The sequence below is a fragment of the Manacus vitellinus genome, unplaced genomic scaffold (genome assembly GCF_001715985.3).
Source record: "Manacus vitellinus isolate BGI_N305 unplaced genomic scaffold, ASM171598v3 scaffold_2_pilon, whole genome shotgun sequence".
NCBI classification, from domain to species: domain Eukaryota; kingdom Metazoa; phylum Chordata; class Aves; order Passeriformes; family Pipridae; genus Manacus; species Manacus vitellinus.
This window is the reverse complement of record NW_021940208.1, coordinates 37774801-37791485: the sequence shown is the minus strand read 5'-3', so window position 1 is coordinate 37791485 and position 16685 is coordinate 37774801. Positions and strand designations below refer to the sequence as shown.

Sequence of the window (16685 nt, the reverse complement as noted above, 5' to 3'; positions counted from 1 at the left end):
CCATCAAGTGAATTTTCTGCCAAATGATACATTTCTAAAGCTTTGTTTTTTGTCTTGGAAGGCTTAAATCTTTGTCTGGCAAAGACTTCACAAAGCATAAATGTTCCATACTAACTATGTTGCTGAGATTTGTCAGTAACTCTTGCTTCAAGTATTGATGTGGTGCTAATGGACTTGTAATAGAAACAGTAGGGTAAAACTGTAGAAAATATAGGGACTTTTTTCTGTCCTAGCATATATTCTGCTTAAATTGATGAGAATAAAGGCCCATAATTCAGTGGAACATTAGGAAAGCATAATTTTGAGTGTTTTATGTGCTGATTTATACTCTGAATTTCTGCCAGTGATTGTTCCCCTTGCTTAGGAAAAAAAATTTTATAGTACTTCACTTTCTTTCCTCTCTGTTTGTACTGTTTACCATGGGGTACAGAAGGGAATTTAATTCTTTTGTTCTCATCGCTTTTCCATTCCTTTTCAGAAGTAAGAAACTTTTTAGCAAGAAAAAATTGAAAAGAAAACAGAAGACTAAATTGAAAGTAAAAACACGCAACAAGGTAAGTCTGTAACTAAATTGACCAAGTTCTGACTCAAGTGACAGTAACTTTAATTGAGAAAAATACAAGAAAACATAAGTGTAACTCATAATTTGTTTGTTTAGAGGAGTTAATAATAGGCCACTGTTGTCTGTTTACTGTATTCTACATAACTGTGATACCAATGTTAACCTTATTCAACTGCTTTTGTTACTAATGTTCAGTATGAAATAATATGAACAGCATTTTTGGTTCTCCAGTTCCTAAACTCTGTGTTGCTAAACATGTTGGTGTTAAAGTTAAGTTTTGAGATTTGTGTCTAGCCAACAGTTAGAGACTACTGCTGCAAAGATTCATCCATAATGGCTAAAGGAGAAAGGGAACATTGAATGTCTAAGGACTCTAAAGTTACCTCTGAAAATTCCTCCATAGTGGAAAATGAAATAGATTATGTGTTTCTATTAATATTTTCTCCCTGTGTAGCTCCTACCTTCATCACTTTAAATGCATGGGAACAGTACAGTGAACTTCATGAAAATATTTACTTGTTGCAGAGACTAAATTTATGCAGAAGTAACAGTATTTTAAAATACAGCTCTGCTGTATTCTTTCTCTACTAGAGAACTGTTATTTCTCTATTTATGCTAGAGTCTTGGAGGGATTTTCATGAAGGCTTGCTGCAGGCATGAAGACTTCTTCCTCGTAGCCAGTAAAGAGAAAGTAGCTCGTTTCTGGAATGGTTCTGAAGGACAGAACCACTGAAATATCCAGTGAAAACACTTTCTAGTCAGCTGAATGCCCTTATAATACAAATTCACTGTAGAACAACTTGGCCATCTTATCCCTATTTGCCACACCTCATGTAGTTACTCTATCTCAAGACAGATGACTTTGGGAGGGTGAAGCAAACCCTCTATCTATTCATTTGGTATTGACTTTTTGGATACTTACCAGATTATTCTCCTTATCTCAAGTAGTGCAGCTTCAGACTATGGTGTAGAAAGGGCTTATCTTCATTTCTGTTTTCAGCACTGTACAGTGAAATATTTGTGGTCCAAACTGAATTTCTCAGCCCTTTCTTCAGTTGCTGTGATATTGGAAGTTTTAGTCCTGTTCCCTTCATGATTTTATCAGTGTCAGCAAAGAAAACCAAGTTAGAAATTTGAAGAATTTTACAGAATGTAGTTAGTCTTTGTGTGTTCTGTCTGATGACAGAAATTTGTGCTTTTAAAATAAGGTAACTCTTCAGCTTTGATTATTCTTACTATATAAAGGGACCCTTGTCTTTCTGGGTGGTGGTGCCCTGGTTTACTGCCAAAGTAGGAAGCTAAATCCAGAATGGCTGGTCACAAGCTTAACAGTCAAATGTAATTCTTGGATTTAGTTGCATTGGATAAGTGGAGTGGCAGAATCTCTTCTGAATGGCCAAAGAATATGTGAATGTATTAAAGGCTAGTTCTTGTCAGTAGTTATAGATTGGTACTAACTGATAATCTCTGCGCTCATCCTTGAGGGTTGTTCTCAACATTTTTCTTGGATTTAAAACTATTTTCACTTGAAGCATTGAGATGTACCTATCTTTGAAAGGCATAATGGGCTTTTACATGTCTTTTACTGATGCTGTTATTCTAGACAGTCTCTGAGGCAGACCAGGATTGACCAGCAGCACATTGGTCTTCGTTCTGAATCACTGAGGTGCAGAAAGGCACTCCAGCTTATTCCTGCATGATAGCAGAAAATTATGTATTTCCCGAAAAATGTAGCTGAAAAGGGAAAGATATAAAACCAACTTCATATCTTTAGCTTATGAAACTTTATTAATTGACACAGTGACATGGTTTTTGGTTTTGTTGTTCCCTTGTTTTTTTGTTATAGAATTTTCTGAGGTTTTTTTTCTCATATACTTTTCAATGCACCCCAATGTTTATTGTAGCAGAATAAGCACAATGATCATTTTTGCACTAGAATGTCTGAAAATGGATATATGTATTGTCAGGAAAATGTGAGCTTCCTTTTGGAAGCTTTCTAGTAGAGCAGATTGAAAAGCCTTTCACTATTGGATATTCTGAACAGGAGAGTTTGTGTGCATCAGTTTATTTTTTCATCGAACAGGGACTTTAAGTCTGAACAGAGATGAGAACTTTCTCTTAATAAGCTTAGTGGAGGCAGGGGGGCCTTAAATCAAGAATAAGCTGAAGGAACCCCGAAATTTGTTATTTATATCCTGTGCCTACTAAAAATGATAATTGAGTAATTAAAGAGGAGAGAACTTTAAAAAAAAGTTGTTGAGCAACTGGAAGACAATTACTTTCACCATTTAAGCATTAAATGTTAGAATGTTTTTAGATATACAGTCCAGTAATTTGAACCTCATTCTGTTTCTAAGCTGGTGTCATTCTGTGATCGCTGCTATTTAAACTTCTGTTAACTTTTGCTTTTGTGGTTTAGTATCTATTTTTTTAAATAGAGGTATAAAAGTTTTCCATGTGGTGCAGTGTGTTTTGGCTTTAGAAATTCAGTGCTAACGAAAGTGTCTTACATAGAAAACAAATACCTGATTATTAGACATGGGTGTGTAGCACCCTGAATTCCAGTCCCTACCTGCCCACCCTCCTCCCCGTTTTCTTTTCTTTTGGTAAAAAATTATCACTGGAAAATCACAAGTTGTGTAACTTATTTCTACTTATTAATGTTTCTACTTACCCTCCCTTCCCCCTTTTCATCTTGGATTTTTCTCCCCTTTTGCTATTAACTCATGAAAGTACTGTGTAGGACACTTAGATGAGAGACTAAATGGAAAACCAGAGTTTACCATCTTTTCTTCTCATGTTATTTGAAGAATACTGAAAAATTGGGGGTCCACCAAACACAGATTGTATTTGAAATGATTGACATCCACCTGTTTAGTTTATGAAGAAATTTTAGATTCTGACTTTTTTAGCTTTATACAAATAAAAGGAATGAAACATTGGGAAAGGTAGGTTCTTGTAGCAGGCAAATTTATTGAAACAAAATTATTAGATATATAGGACAGATTAAGTGGGATAACTGTTTGTCTCATTAAAAACTCAAGTAGCTTCTCAAATAATTTGGCTGTGTTTTCCATGGCTTTTGTATTATTTGGTATTTCAACCTCAGGAGGGCATCCCTTTCTGAGAGATCTCTTAACTGTCCAAAGAAGAATTTGGTGAGCTCCTATTCTCTGTGTTACCCACAGGTTATTATAGCCTTGCCCATCTTTAACAACAGAGTAACTTTCCTCTCTTAGATTATAGTCTATTTCCATCACATTTAAGAATAAACTGTTATTATGGTCATCTGATTAAGGAGGAAGAAGATAAATTGGTCAGAAAATAAGTTGTGTATGGATTTCATCCTTTGGGAAAACAATTTCTTTGTGTCTGAGACAAGCGTAAAGAAGACCAGAGGATTTTGGTTTTCCTGCTCCTTTCTTTGAGTGTTACTAGAACGTTACAAAAGGCTAACTGAGAAGAGTGCTTACAAGTTGGCTACTCTTATTTTATGAACCAAACCTGTGCTGTTTAACCTTTCCTACATAATGTGCCCTTCCACTTAGCAGGGACAGGTCACACATCAGGGTCTGGGCATCTGTGCTTCATTCTCCTTTAAATAAGTTAACCTCTTATCTTTAGAAAATAAAAAATAACACCCAAGAAATCTTATGTTTATGTATTAAAACTGTGTTCATGAAAACTGGATTTTTTTTTTAAGTGTTATGATGTATGTTGCATCAGGTTTTTTAATTTAAGAAGGTACATTTTCAATTTATGATGTTACCAGGTGAAACAACATGGATGAAGATTTCAGATGTCCTACTTTCTTAGAGCTCATATGAAAACTACTGAATCAGAAAGCGTAATTCTGTTTTCCAGTCTAGAAGCTCTGTTCTTTTTGAAAGTGGTAGCAATTTCATATTCTGAGAAACCCAATGCTCTGTGAGAAAAAAACTGTAGAACCTATGATCTCATCTTCTGCTTAGACACCCCGGAAGATGGGCTTGTAGTCATACTTAGTGAGCACTTTGGATCGAAATATTCCATTAGCCAGTAGCCATTAAGAAAGGGACATTCAGAGGTGGAGAAAAAGTGATTGTTGCTCTTCACCTTATTGTTAAGTGTCATGGGAATCTTAATAGTCCTAACGTGATTAAAACAAGCTGTAAAGGTGTGTTTCTTTCTTGAAATAATGTATCGTGTAGCTCAAGAGCAATCTGTTCAGATTATTAGTAATCCTAGATCTGTTGAAATTAATAAATTGCTTTACAGAGTTCAAGTTGATTAACATTTTGACTTAATGTTCCACTGTTTTCCTTGCCAATGTAGAAGTATTTTGTGCAAACATGAAATGCAGTATCATTAAGAAAACTGTTGTAACTTAAAATAGACTTTATTAGTTTGATATAAAGTTACCGTGTGGAGTTCTGTAGGCACAGTTATTAGTTAGATTTTCTTAATGATCTGTTTTACATCAAAATCTATGAGCCAGCAGCAAGATTGTAGCAAGGTGGTAGCACGAGTCTCTTATTATCAGGAAAGTTTGTATGACTGTGAAGAATCACAGAATAAGCCAAGTTGGAAGAGGTCCACAGGGATCATCTAGTCTAACCCTTAGCCCTGCACAGTACCATTCCCAGGAGTCACACCATGTGCCTGAGAGTATCATCCAAACACTTCTTGGACTCTGTCAAACTTGGTGCTGTGACCACTTCCCTGGAGAGCCTGTTCCAGCAACCAACGACCCTCTGAGTGAAGAACCTTTTTCTAATATCCAACCTAAACTTCCCCTGACACAACTTTAGGCCATTCCCTTGGGTCCTGTAATTGGTCACTACAGAGAAGAGATCAGTGCCTGCCCCTTCTCTTCCCCTCAGAGGAAGTTGTAGGCTGCAATGAGATCTCCCCTCAGTCTTCTCCAGGCTGAGGTTTGTATGAGTGTGTAGAAGGCTCTCAATTGTTGCAGAAAAGGAAGTTTGCAGTTGATGATGGAATGAACTTAAATTCCAGTTTTCTAACTTGTTTAGTGTATCTGACCTCAGTGAAGTTAGGAATCTGTTGTAATCTGGAAAGGAAAAAAACTTGCTTCATGCAGAAAAAACTTCTGATGTCTGTTTTGAATACTTTGCTCTACCACTGGTAAAATAACAAAAGAAAAAAAGAAAAAGCTGTTCACTGAATGAGCATTTGCATTAGAGGGACAAAGTTTTCCTGTTTCTTTCTTTTTAATCAGCTCCATCTTTGCCTTTTGTAAAAGATATCTAAGAAAGTGATGTTTATGCAACCTGCTTATATTTCCCCAATTTTGAACAGATGTTTGTTTTGAAGACCTGGTAACTATAGGTATTATAGTTAAAGCCTCTCAGACTCCATCATGAATAAATCATCAGTGATTTTTACCTTATGGTGAAGTTTCAAGGTAATGTTGTGCTGTATTGAAGTCTGAGTAGGAGATCAGTGTATATAACTGTAGTTCATGTACTGTTGTAGAAGACTGAAACACTAAGCACAAAGATTGAATGATTAAAATGCTTCTGTTTAAAAGCTAAATCATTGGGTAAGGGACTTGTTAATAGTTACAGAAAAATACTTGTAAATAATTGTAAATATTTGTAAAGTATAGAGAATATGATGTTTATTTCTGAAAATTATTAGGCCAGGAAAGATACACTGGGTTTTTTTTTCGAACACTGTAGCATCTAAAATTGTCTGTGCTGTTTAAACAGTTTGGACAACCTATTTCAAAAGTGGTTACACGAGCTACAGAACTTAGGCTGTTCTGGAACAAAGTCTAAGCTGAGCTGACAAGAAAAAATCGGAATGGAAACTCTTCACAGAAGTGATAATTACAATACACGATACTAACTAGATAAGTGAACTTCAGATAGAGATATTTCAGAGGCTCCAGATATTTTTCTCTTCCTGTAACCGACAGTAAACTAGGAAGTGCATAGTAAATTTACTAAAGGATTTTTTTAACCTGTGGAGTTCAACTGAGTTAGCTTTAAAGCTGAAAGCTTAGACTGTGTATTTGCCTTAACAGCAGCTGCAAAAACTCTTGGGGTAATGTATATGGATACTTGGCATACAGAAGAGTCATATGTTATAACCGTTTAGTTTTCTGGTGCCAAATACATTCTAAAGTATGTAGTAGCTCATTATCATTGGTATTAGTCCAAATCTATTTTGATACAACCTTCTATGTTATTCCAGTATCAAAGTGTATCTTGAGTTCTTTCACTGATTAATACTGCTGGATTTCTAACAGGAGCTTTATTATTTCAAAGATATTAATGTTGACCAAGGACTAAACTTATGCTGTCTTTAATCACTAATGGCATAAGTTCTGTTGTGCTAAAAAAAAAAAAAGGATGAAAACCCTTCCAGACTTCCAGTACATATGTAGGGAACTTTTTCCAGCTTTTTTTTCCTCCTTCATTATCTTTATATTTTTGTGCTTACTGCTGATACTGACACAGGTAAGAAAAAATAACATACTGTGTTGAATAAAATAGGCTGCCAAGTAAAGCATGGCTTCTTTGTTTTAGTTTTCAGTAACTTTGTAGTAATAATAGAAAGGAGGGATATGCAAATATATACCAATACAGTTAGAATAATAGCGTAGTCAAAATTAAAAGGAAATAAGTAAACTATGAAATATTTTGTAGTAATGTTGAATTTTTTGTTGTGTTTTGAAACATGTTAAAAGGTCTAGCTCGGAGGCTTCTGTTACTTCTGGTGTTAATAAAAATAAAAGTGAGCATAAAAATGTGGTTTTGATGTATAAAATTGTGGCAACTATATTGTAGAAAAGTAAATCACCCCATTAAAATGTAATCCAGTTCACTGGTTCTCAAATTTCTTTTTCACTCTTCTCTGTTCTTTGCCATCACTGCTCTCACTGATCTGTTCCAAGTCATTGTAGTATAATTAAACTCCTGTGAGATGAACATGGCCATGCACAATATCTATCCTCTGTAATTAAAAATAAATAACAAACCCTGCCCCCCTCCCACCTTCCAGGACTACAGGAAAGAAACCAAAATAACCTTGTGAAGTTAGTCATGACCCTGACTGTCTAACACTCCTCCAAATTTTGCCTTGTGCATTCAAACAAATTTGTCCTGCCCTCTTAACCTAGGCCTCATGTCCTTATATATTCTTTGTGCCCTCTGTCTACACCTATGCATTACAGAGAATTGCTGCCTCTCATATGCCTGAAATCTGGTTTTTCATAGCCTCTTCTCTAACCGGCCTAGTCGTTTGTAGTACACAACCAGATGGAAAGAATAACCCTGCCAGGGCACTAATTTTTTTATTGTTGCAGGGTTTTGTTTTTTCAAGTCAATCATACCTCCTGTCCCATCTTACTGTTGCAGAATGGGAGAGCACAGAGCAGAATTTAAGAAAACCCACCTTTTTTGAAAGTTTTTTTCTTATTATTTTTCCAAGTCTGATGACAGCCTCGTGAAGGGCTCTTTTGTGTCTTGGCAGGGGCTGACAGTAATACACCAGTAGTAGATACCAAGGAAAGGGTGGGGCAGGGTAGTGGTAGTTTCTCAGAACAGTTTCCAAACTCTTATTTTGTGGCTCAGAGCTTCTGAAAACAGGATCGTGTTCTCTTAAGTCATAGGCCTTGATAGATTTTTAGTATTTAGTAGTTTGTCTGTTGGGTATTCGCTGTCCTCAAAAATATTATCCGCAGGATCCTGACAGCAGTTTTTGAACTTGCCATCACTTTATTTACTGACAAAACAGGCAGTGGTGGTTTTAATTTCTAATGTATACTCAGCAAACAGGTTAAATATTTAGTATTTACCAATGGGTTAAAATTAACAACTGGAATAACAAAGAATGCATTTTAAAAATCAATAATAATAATAATTAAAAAAACCAACAACTGACCCCAGTTGAGAAGATAAATCCCAAATTCTGCTACTCTTCTGACTGTGGCACAGATTTGGACCATTTTGTGGCCTGAGCTGCTTTCATTTTCAGTCCCAATATCCTTGTCAAGTTATGAGAGGTAGAGACCTAAAGCTAGATGGAATATCTTGAAATTTCTTCCTCTTCCTCCTTTCTTCCCTACCTGAAATATAAATTAGTACTTCAACAGGAAAGTTGTCTCCAGTTCAAAAATAATTTTGTCTGTCAAAGTTATTGAGACTGTTGAAATCATTTATATTTAGCAAAGCTTGAAACTTCTAATAAACTAAAATTAATTTTAATTTTGTCTTTCAGACTGAAAACCTAGAGAGTACAATAACCATACCAGATATCAGATTACATAGCAATCCTTCAGCATTTAATGTTTACTGCAATGTCCGCCATTGTGTGTTGGAATGGCAGAAGAAGGAAGCATCTGTATCTTTGGCTTCAAAGAACAGTGTACAAAGTGGGGATTCAGACAGTGATGAAGAAGAGGAATCCAAAGAGCCACCTATTAAACTTCCAAAGGCAAGTAACCAATACTGTTTAAAGTGTGCCACGTATGTCATCTAAGGTTGGTATGTGGTTTATGGGGAATAAAGAACCATGTTATAAGCCAATTGCTCAGAAAATCGCTCTAGTTTTATTTGCATCTAGTCCAGAATCATCTGATTTGATGAATTAGGATGATTTGTGTACCTGCCCAAATCACAGTCAGTTAAATGTCAGATAAACATTCTACTTGCACTCCTTTTTAAGTGTTGGTGATTGAAGACCTACAGCCTCAAAAGATTACACAAAAATGATGCAAATAAGGCAGCTCTTACATCTGTTAGAGGCTACTAGCTCGTAATGGTAAAGGGTGCTTCCTCTTACTTTATTCTCCAAAAAGAGTAAGTCTTTCTGCTGTTGGAAATCACTCAGTGGAGTGTTTTCTAAGATGTTTTGCCAGGTATGCATGTAACTGCAGTAACTGTCAATTATTCTTGTTAACAAAGTTGTTTAATCTTTCCCTTTTTTGGCTTTAGTGTCCTTAATGGCACTGATAACTCCAGATAGTATTGCACATTAAGATTTTGATGCTATAGTTCAACAGTTAGGGTGAGTTTTTTACTCTTTACCACTTCTGAGCTTATAGTAGGATTAATGGTGGAAAGTCAGCAGTAATCTGTATTGGACTTACTGATTTCTTTCTTAACTATTTTCAGTTTGCTGATTCACATGTTTTGTACTGTTTGACTTCTGTGCATTTAGTTTTGTTCATTGCTAGCTTGCCAGTGCTATGAATCCTGCTTAGTTTGTTATTCTTCTGAGTCCAAAAAACATATTCAGATTAACTTTCCTTGTTTGTATTTGCTCTAAAACAAATACAAATGCTCAATTAAAAAAGGTTGTTGGAGCCATGACTATGTAGAGTGTTCAAGTCACTTAGAAAATTAGGGTTTTATAGATGATTGTGTTTAGGTAGTGTTATCTGAAGAGCAAAGTTTGCACTCTGGAAAATAGTGGTGGTGAATTGCAGAGGAACATAACCCAGTCAGGTAACTGAAATTTCATGATTGATAATTGCAAAATAATGTGTGATAAGTAGAAATAAAGTTCACTGTTTATGAACTGCATCTGACCCCTTGTGGATTATATTAAATGAATTAGCAAGTGCTTCTAGATGCTTAACTTAAAGTAAAAGGCAGTGTAGTTATTAGCATTTTTAAAGAATAAAATGCAATTTTAAGGAGATTTTGAAATTAAGAGTGATTCTAAGGATGAGATTTATCAGTGGTATGGACAGAACACTTACATGTGGAAACTAAAACATTGGTATTATTAAAGGTGTTGGATAGTTTATCAAAAAGAGACTTGGATAAGTAGCACAGTTTTAGAAAGGTGGTGACTTAGAAAAAAAATGGTAGGGAAACTCTATCATAGAATGATAGAATCAGCTGGGTTGGAAGGGACCTCTGAGATCAAGAAGTCCAACCCTTGATCCACTACCGCTGTAGTTACTAGACCATGGCACTAACTGCCACATCCAGTCTCTTCTTAAAAACCTCCAGGGACGGAGAATCCACCACTTTCCAGGGCAGCCCATTCCAATGCCTGATTACCTTCTCTGTAAAGAATTTCTTCCTGATATCCAACCTAAACCTCCCCTGGCACAGCTTAAGACCATGCCCTCTTGTCTTGCTGACAGTTGCCAGGAAGAAGAGACCAACCCCCACCTGGCTACAACCTCCTTTCAGGTAGTTATACAGAGTGATGAGGTCTCCCCTGAGCTTCCTCTTCTCCAGGCTAAACAGTCCCAGCTCCCTCAGCCTCTCCTCATAGGACTTGTGCTCCAGTCCCTTCACCAGCCTTGTTGCTCTTCTCTGGACCTGCTCCAGCACCTCAGTATCCTTCCTGAACTGAGGGGACCAGAACTGGACACAGTACTCGAGGTGTGGCCTCACCAGCGCTGAGTACAGGGGAAGAATCACTTCCTTGGACCTGTTGACCACACTGTTCCTGATCCAGGCCAAGATGCCATTGGCCTTCTTGGCCACCTGGGCACACTGCTGGCTCATGTTCAGCTTCCTGTCAATCCAAACTCCCAGGTCCCTTTCTACCTGGCTGCTCTCCAGCCACTCTGTCCCCAGCCTGTAGCGCTGCAGGGGGTTGTTGTGGCCAAAGTGCAGGACCCGGCACTTGGCCTTGTTGAACCTCATCCCGTTGGAATCAGCCCAACTCTCCAGTCTGTCCCAGTCCCTCTGCAGAGCCCTCCTGCCTTCCAGCTAATCGATACTCTCCCTGCAATTTAGTGTCATCTGCAAATTTGCTGATGGTGAACTCAATCCCCTCATCTAAATCATCAGTAAAGATAGAACTGGACCCAACACTGATCCCTAGGGGACACCACTAGTGACCGGCTGCCAACTGGATGCAGCACCATTCACCACCACTCTCTGGGCCCGGCCCTCCAGCCATTTCCTGACCCAGCACAGAGTGCCCCGGTCTAAGCCGTGGGCTGCCAGCTTTTTCAGGAGTGTGATGTGGGAGACGGTGTCAAAGGCTTTGCTCAAGTCCAGGTAGACATATCCACAGCCTTCCCCTCATCCACCAGGAGGGTCACCTGGTCATAAAAGGAGATCAGGTTGGTCAGACAGGACCTGCCCCTCCTAAACCCATGCTGGCTGGGTCTGATCCCTTGTCCATCCTGTAGGTGTTGTGTGACTGGAGTTAGGATGATCTGCTCCATAACCTTGCCAGGCACTGAGGTCAGGCTGACGGGCCTGTAGTTTCCCCGGTCTTCCTTCCAGCCCTTTTTGTGAATGGGTGTGACATTCACCAACTACCAATCATCTGGGACCTCCCCAGTGAGCCCGGACTGTTGGTAGATGATGGAGAGCAGCTTGGTGAACTCTTCTGCCAGCTCCCTCATCACCCTTGGGTGGATCCCATCTGGTCCCATAGACTCGTGAGGATCCAAGTGGCTCAGCAGGTGGCTAACTGTTTCCCCCTGGATTACAGGGGGGCTATTCAGCTTCTTATCTATGTCTACAAGCTCCAGAAGCCAGCTGTCCTCAGGACAACCTGTCTTAGGTAGGTAGGAAACCTCTCAAAACAGAAAATTGGTGAGATATTTTGTTGTATTTGGTACAGCAAATATAAAATTGATGAAAATGAATATGCTTTCAAACTATTCGTTTTTAACAAAGAATCTACAAAATTTCAAAGAATTCTAGAATTTTTGATTCAGTAATAGCTTATATGCTTGGTACATCCTCAGTATTTTTCATAACTGTATGGCTAATGTTAGGTTGTTTAGGCTACTTGGAGGTAACAGTCTGACTTGTATCTATGCTTTGAAAAAGACATCTACTTGGAGCTGCCTCATGTAGTAAAACTTACAGAGACTAGGTAAATGTCTTGGTATCTTGGATATACGTGTCTGTCTCATACTTTGAGTATATTATGGTCTGATTTTTGTGTATAATGAACAATATTGGATAGGGCTTAGTTCATTAAATGTAAAGAATAAAGTTATTGAAGTTTCTAAGGTTTACAATAGTTACGAGATCAATTTCTGATAGTAATTGTTAGCTTATTTAAAAGAATACTGTATTTTGAGTTTGACAGTGAGGTGAAAGTCAAATTAAAAAATGTAGCCAGAATTTTTAATTTTCCAGATTCTCTAGAATTAAACTGGTGAAGTTAGTCCATTGTGTGTTGGGATTTTTGTTTATAAAAATGCTTCATGTAATTGAGAATAAGTTGAAAACATTCTACTTTTTATGCAGCTTAGCTTGATTTCAAGTGTTCTATTGAAGTGTTTTATTTTACATCCTAAACTTGAGGAAGTGAGGTTTGTTAGAACTTTTATTTAGAGAGTATTTCAGAATTAAAAGTTCTCCTATGCAATTTCTGTAATTAGATTGAGAACAATTGTTTTTACCATTATTAAAAGAGATCTAAAGACACAATTTGCTACTCTTTAGATATTAGCACAATAAAAAAATTGTGTTTTGGTTTTGTTCAGACAGTTTGGTAACTTGCTTTGATAGCTTTATATTTTTGGATTCACAGGAAATATTTGTGGTGCCTGACATACTTATTTAGTACCTTTTTTTTTGCTTAGTACCTTAGCTAATGATGAGGAATTCTCTCTACTAAAAATACGGGAGATTGAGATCTAAGTAACAAATGTGGATAGAGCCTTCCCAAATCTTCATTCGCGAAGCCCAGCCATGATATGATTTGTAATTCTAAGGGTTAAAAAGAGGTACTCCCCCCCCCCCCAGTATTAAATCTAACACAGATATGGGTGATCCATAAAAGCCCTGTACTAAAAGGAACAAATACTGTATTAAAGTGATTAAGGTAGAATTAACTGACATAAATATTCTCTGTTCCTGCATTGGCATACATTTTGGTAATGAACTTGAGCAAAAATGAAAATTTTGAAGTTGTAAGAAAAAAGAAAAGCAAAATAATTACTTTCTCTAGAGACTGACTTTAAGTCTTTTAGAATGCATTAGGAAAATGTGTTACCTTTGTAAATGTTTTGGGTTTTTTTTAATGTGTATGATATAAATTAATGCAGAGTATTAAATATTTTTAAATAAATAAATGTGAGCATTGGACAAAATGCTTATTATGCTATGAGAGGGAAGATAGAGAAAATAATGGAGTAGAAAAGACTTCTTGAAGAAATAGGAGGGTTTTTAGGAATTAGATATGGTCTGCATCCAGGCTAGAATTTTGTATACCCTTTGTTAAGTGGGCTTACACTTTTGATCTGAAATCTCAAAGATGTTGCAAAGGGAACAGGAGGGTGGCTGCATGGAGAGCATCAGTAAAAGCAGTCAGGCTGTGACATAGAGACTGAGGCAGCAGTGCTTGTTTTGGCTCAGAGACCCTTCAGAGGGCAGTGAGAAAAAGCTTAAGATGTCTTGAAAAGAACTTTTTGCTCATTCTGTCCTTCAGTGCACAGTTTGGAGGAGAGAGGTAGAGAGATACAAACATCATACATACATATATTCGTGTATATATATATATATATGAATATATATATAAAATATAGCTACATGAGATTTTAAGGTTAAAAACAATCTCAGATGTGTTTTATGAAGCCTACCCAGTCTCTTGATCTTAGATATTTAAAATCCAACCCAAAAACTGGGCAGACTTGACAACATCCCAGCAGAACTATCATCGTTGATTTCTGCTGTAATGGAAGTTCACCAGATTATTTTCTCCACTGCATTATGTTCTCTGCTTCTTCCAACTGCCTCTGTCAGCTCCTAGATGAGGTCTTCTGTCTGATGATTGGGAAGAATAAAATAAACTTCTCAGTTTCTCTCAAAGATATTATAGCTGAAAAGAAAGTGAATTTCTAAAAATGTACTACAGGTTATTTTACTTTTAGCCTGCTAGATGATGGTGAATTTGGGATCCTGGAAAAAACATCTGTGCCATTATTTTGTTGACAGGGTTTTTTTCCCTGTAGGTTCCATGCATGTGTTTCCCCCCACTCCACTGAAGATGTGAAATGTAAGGTGTAATTTGCAGGAAAATTGGTGTTGCACTTTGAAGACTTGATTTGATTATGTTTTTATTCTTCCTCCAAAAATAAAACAGGTGGTAAAATAATTTCTGAAAGACCAGAATCAAAATAAATTGAATGGTGGCAAAATTACAAGGCATCCAGTAGAACTTGTAGCTGACTGTCAGAACAGATGTGTTTTAAGTATTAGTGGCAGTTCATTAACAGTGTTATTTATTTTCACATTTCAGTCTTTTCCTTAGATTTTACTCAAGAGTGAATCTATATTAAATACTCTAAACATTGGGGCTCTGCTCCTGACCAAAACAGATAGTGAAGTTTTGAAGATATGGTTGTTTATACAAATGAGCTAACTCTACTCTCTTTTCATTCATCCTCATTGTTATTACACACGGAATTTGAGAAGGAAATGAAAGGAAGCAGTTAGTGGAGGAAAGCATAATTGTAAACTCAGAATATTCAGGAATTCTAAAAGGGAAAGTTAGGAGTGGCTATAACAGAACTTTTACACGTTCTATTAGTTTGCTTAATGCATGTCTGTGATGAGTACATGTGGAGTTTTAGTGACAATCTTTTGTTTTTGTCACAATATAAAAACTAATCTCTGAGACTTTGGAGGGGAAAGTACTAGAGCTGCCAGTATCAGCTGTCAAATGTATTGTTATTCAGGTTGTGAGACCAGGTTGCAAGCCAATTCTAGCTTGCTGGTTCACATTAATGAGCAAGGAAAAAGAGGTCTGTCAAATAAAGTGTAAGCTGGATAGAAATTAGAAGGGCTCAGAGACACAGTTTGTCTTATATTGTGAAAAAAATTTTAAGTTTCCTCATTTTTTCAGGAAACTATTACTCTACTTAGATATGCTCTTTCATATAATGGCTGACTTCTGTGTGATATTTGCTGGTACAGTTGATTTTGATTCTTATTTGAATTACCACTGTATTCTGTATTGCTTTTTTTTTTATTTGAGTAACTGTCTTGTTCAGTGAACATTGGAATATACCTTTATTGATGAAGATGTAAAAATATTATATTAACAACTATTCTGAAAAATCTGTACTTCTTTAGATCATCGAAGTTGGACTATGTGAAGTCTTTGAACTTATAAAGGAAACAAGATTTTCTCATCCATCCTTGTGTCTCAGGAGCCTACAAGCTCTACTTAATGTGCTCCAAGGTCAGCAACCAGAAGGCCTGCAATCAGAGCCTCCTGAAGTCCTAGGTAATATCTATCTATTACTGTATTTTTATTAACATACATCAGTTACTGTCTTGGACAGAAGAAAATGGTTTCTAGCAAGTATTTGTGAGATAGTAACATGATTGTTCTTGATTGACTGACTTGATTCTGGAATGTAAACTCCCTATGGTGCATATACCGAGTAGTTCTGCAGCATTAATCTTTTCTAGATTAGTGTGTAAAGGTGTATATGCAGAGTTGCACTGAATCATGTGATTGAGTTATCTTACTGAAGCATGAAATACTTGGTCTTATTAGTCTGAATATAGTTCTAAAGTGGGCTTCTCTTGCAATCTGCTGTTGTAATCACAGAATATGCTGAGCTGGAAGGGACCTACAAAATCATTGAGTCCCACTCCTGGCCCTGCACAGACTATCCCCAGAAGTCACACAATGTGCCTGAGAATATTGTCCAAACACTTCTCAAACTCTGTCAGCTTGGTACTGTGACCGCTTCTTTGGGGAGCCTGTTCCAGCATCCAGCCACCCTTTGGGTGAACCTCTTCCTGATATCCAGCCTGAACCTCCCCTGACACAATTTCAGGCCATTCCTTTGGGTCTTGTCACTGATCACCACCAAGAAGAGATGAGTGCCTGTCTCTCTTCTTCCCCTCACAAGGAAGTTGTAACTGCAATGAGGTCTCCCCTTAGTCTCCTCTTCTCCAGGCTGAACAGACCAAGTGACCTCAGCCACTCCTCATACGGCTTCCCCTCAAGACGCTTCACCATCTTGGTTGCCCTCCTTTGGACAATCTCTAATGACTTAATATCCTTCTTATGTTCAGGTGACCAAAACTGCACACAGTATTCAGGGTGAGGCTGCACCAGTGTAGAGAGCTAATCTGTAGCTTAGATATTTAACATTGTAATTTATGTGCTAAGCAGAGTGTAAGAATTTTTCTTCATATTTCCTCTGGCCATCCAAAAACGT

The 16685-nt window shown here is 37.3% G+C and overlaps 1 protein-coding gene across 1 annotated transcript in view; it reads left to right on the top strand.

The window, feature by feature from the left end:
- Positions 1-419: 419 nt before the first annotated feature.
- Positions 420-16685, top strand: part of MYCBP2 (MYC binding protein 2) — a 155987-nt gene continuing 139721 nt past the window's right edge. The window contains exons 1-3 of the mRNA XM_018070965.1: positions 420-554; positions 8789-9004; positions 15583-15736. Of these exons, the coding sequence (XP_017926454.1) occupies positions 420-554; positions 8789-9004; positions 15583-15736 (505 nt within the window). The remainder of the gene's footprint in view (positions 555-8788; positions 9005-15582; positions 15737-16685) is intronic.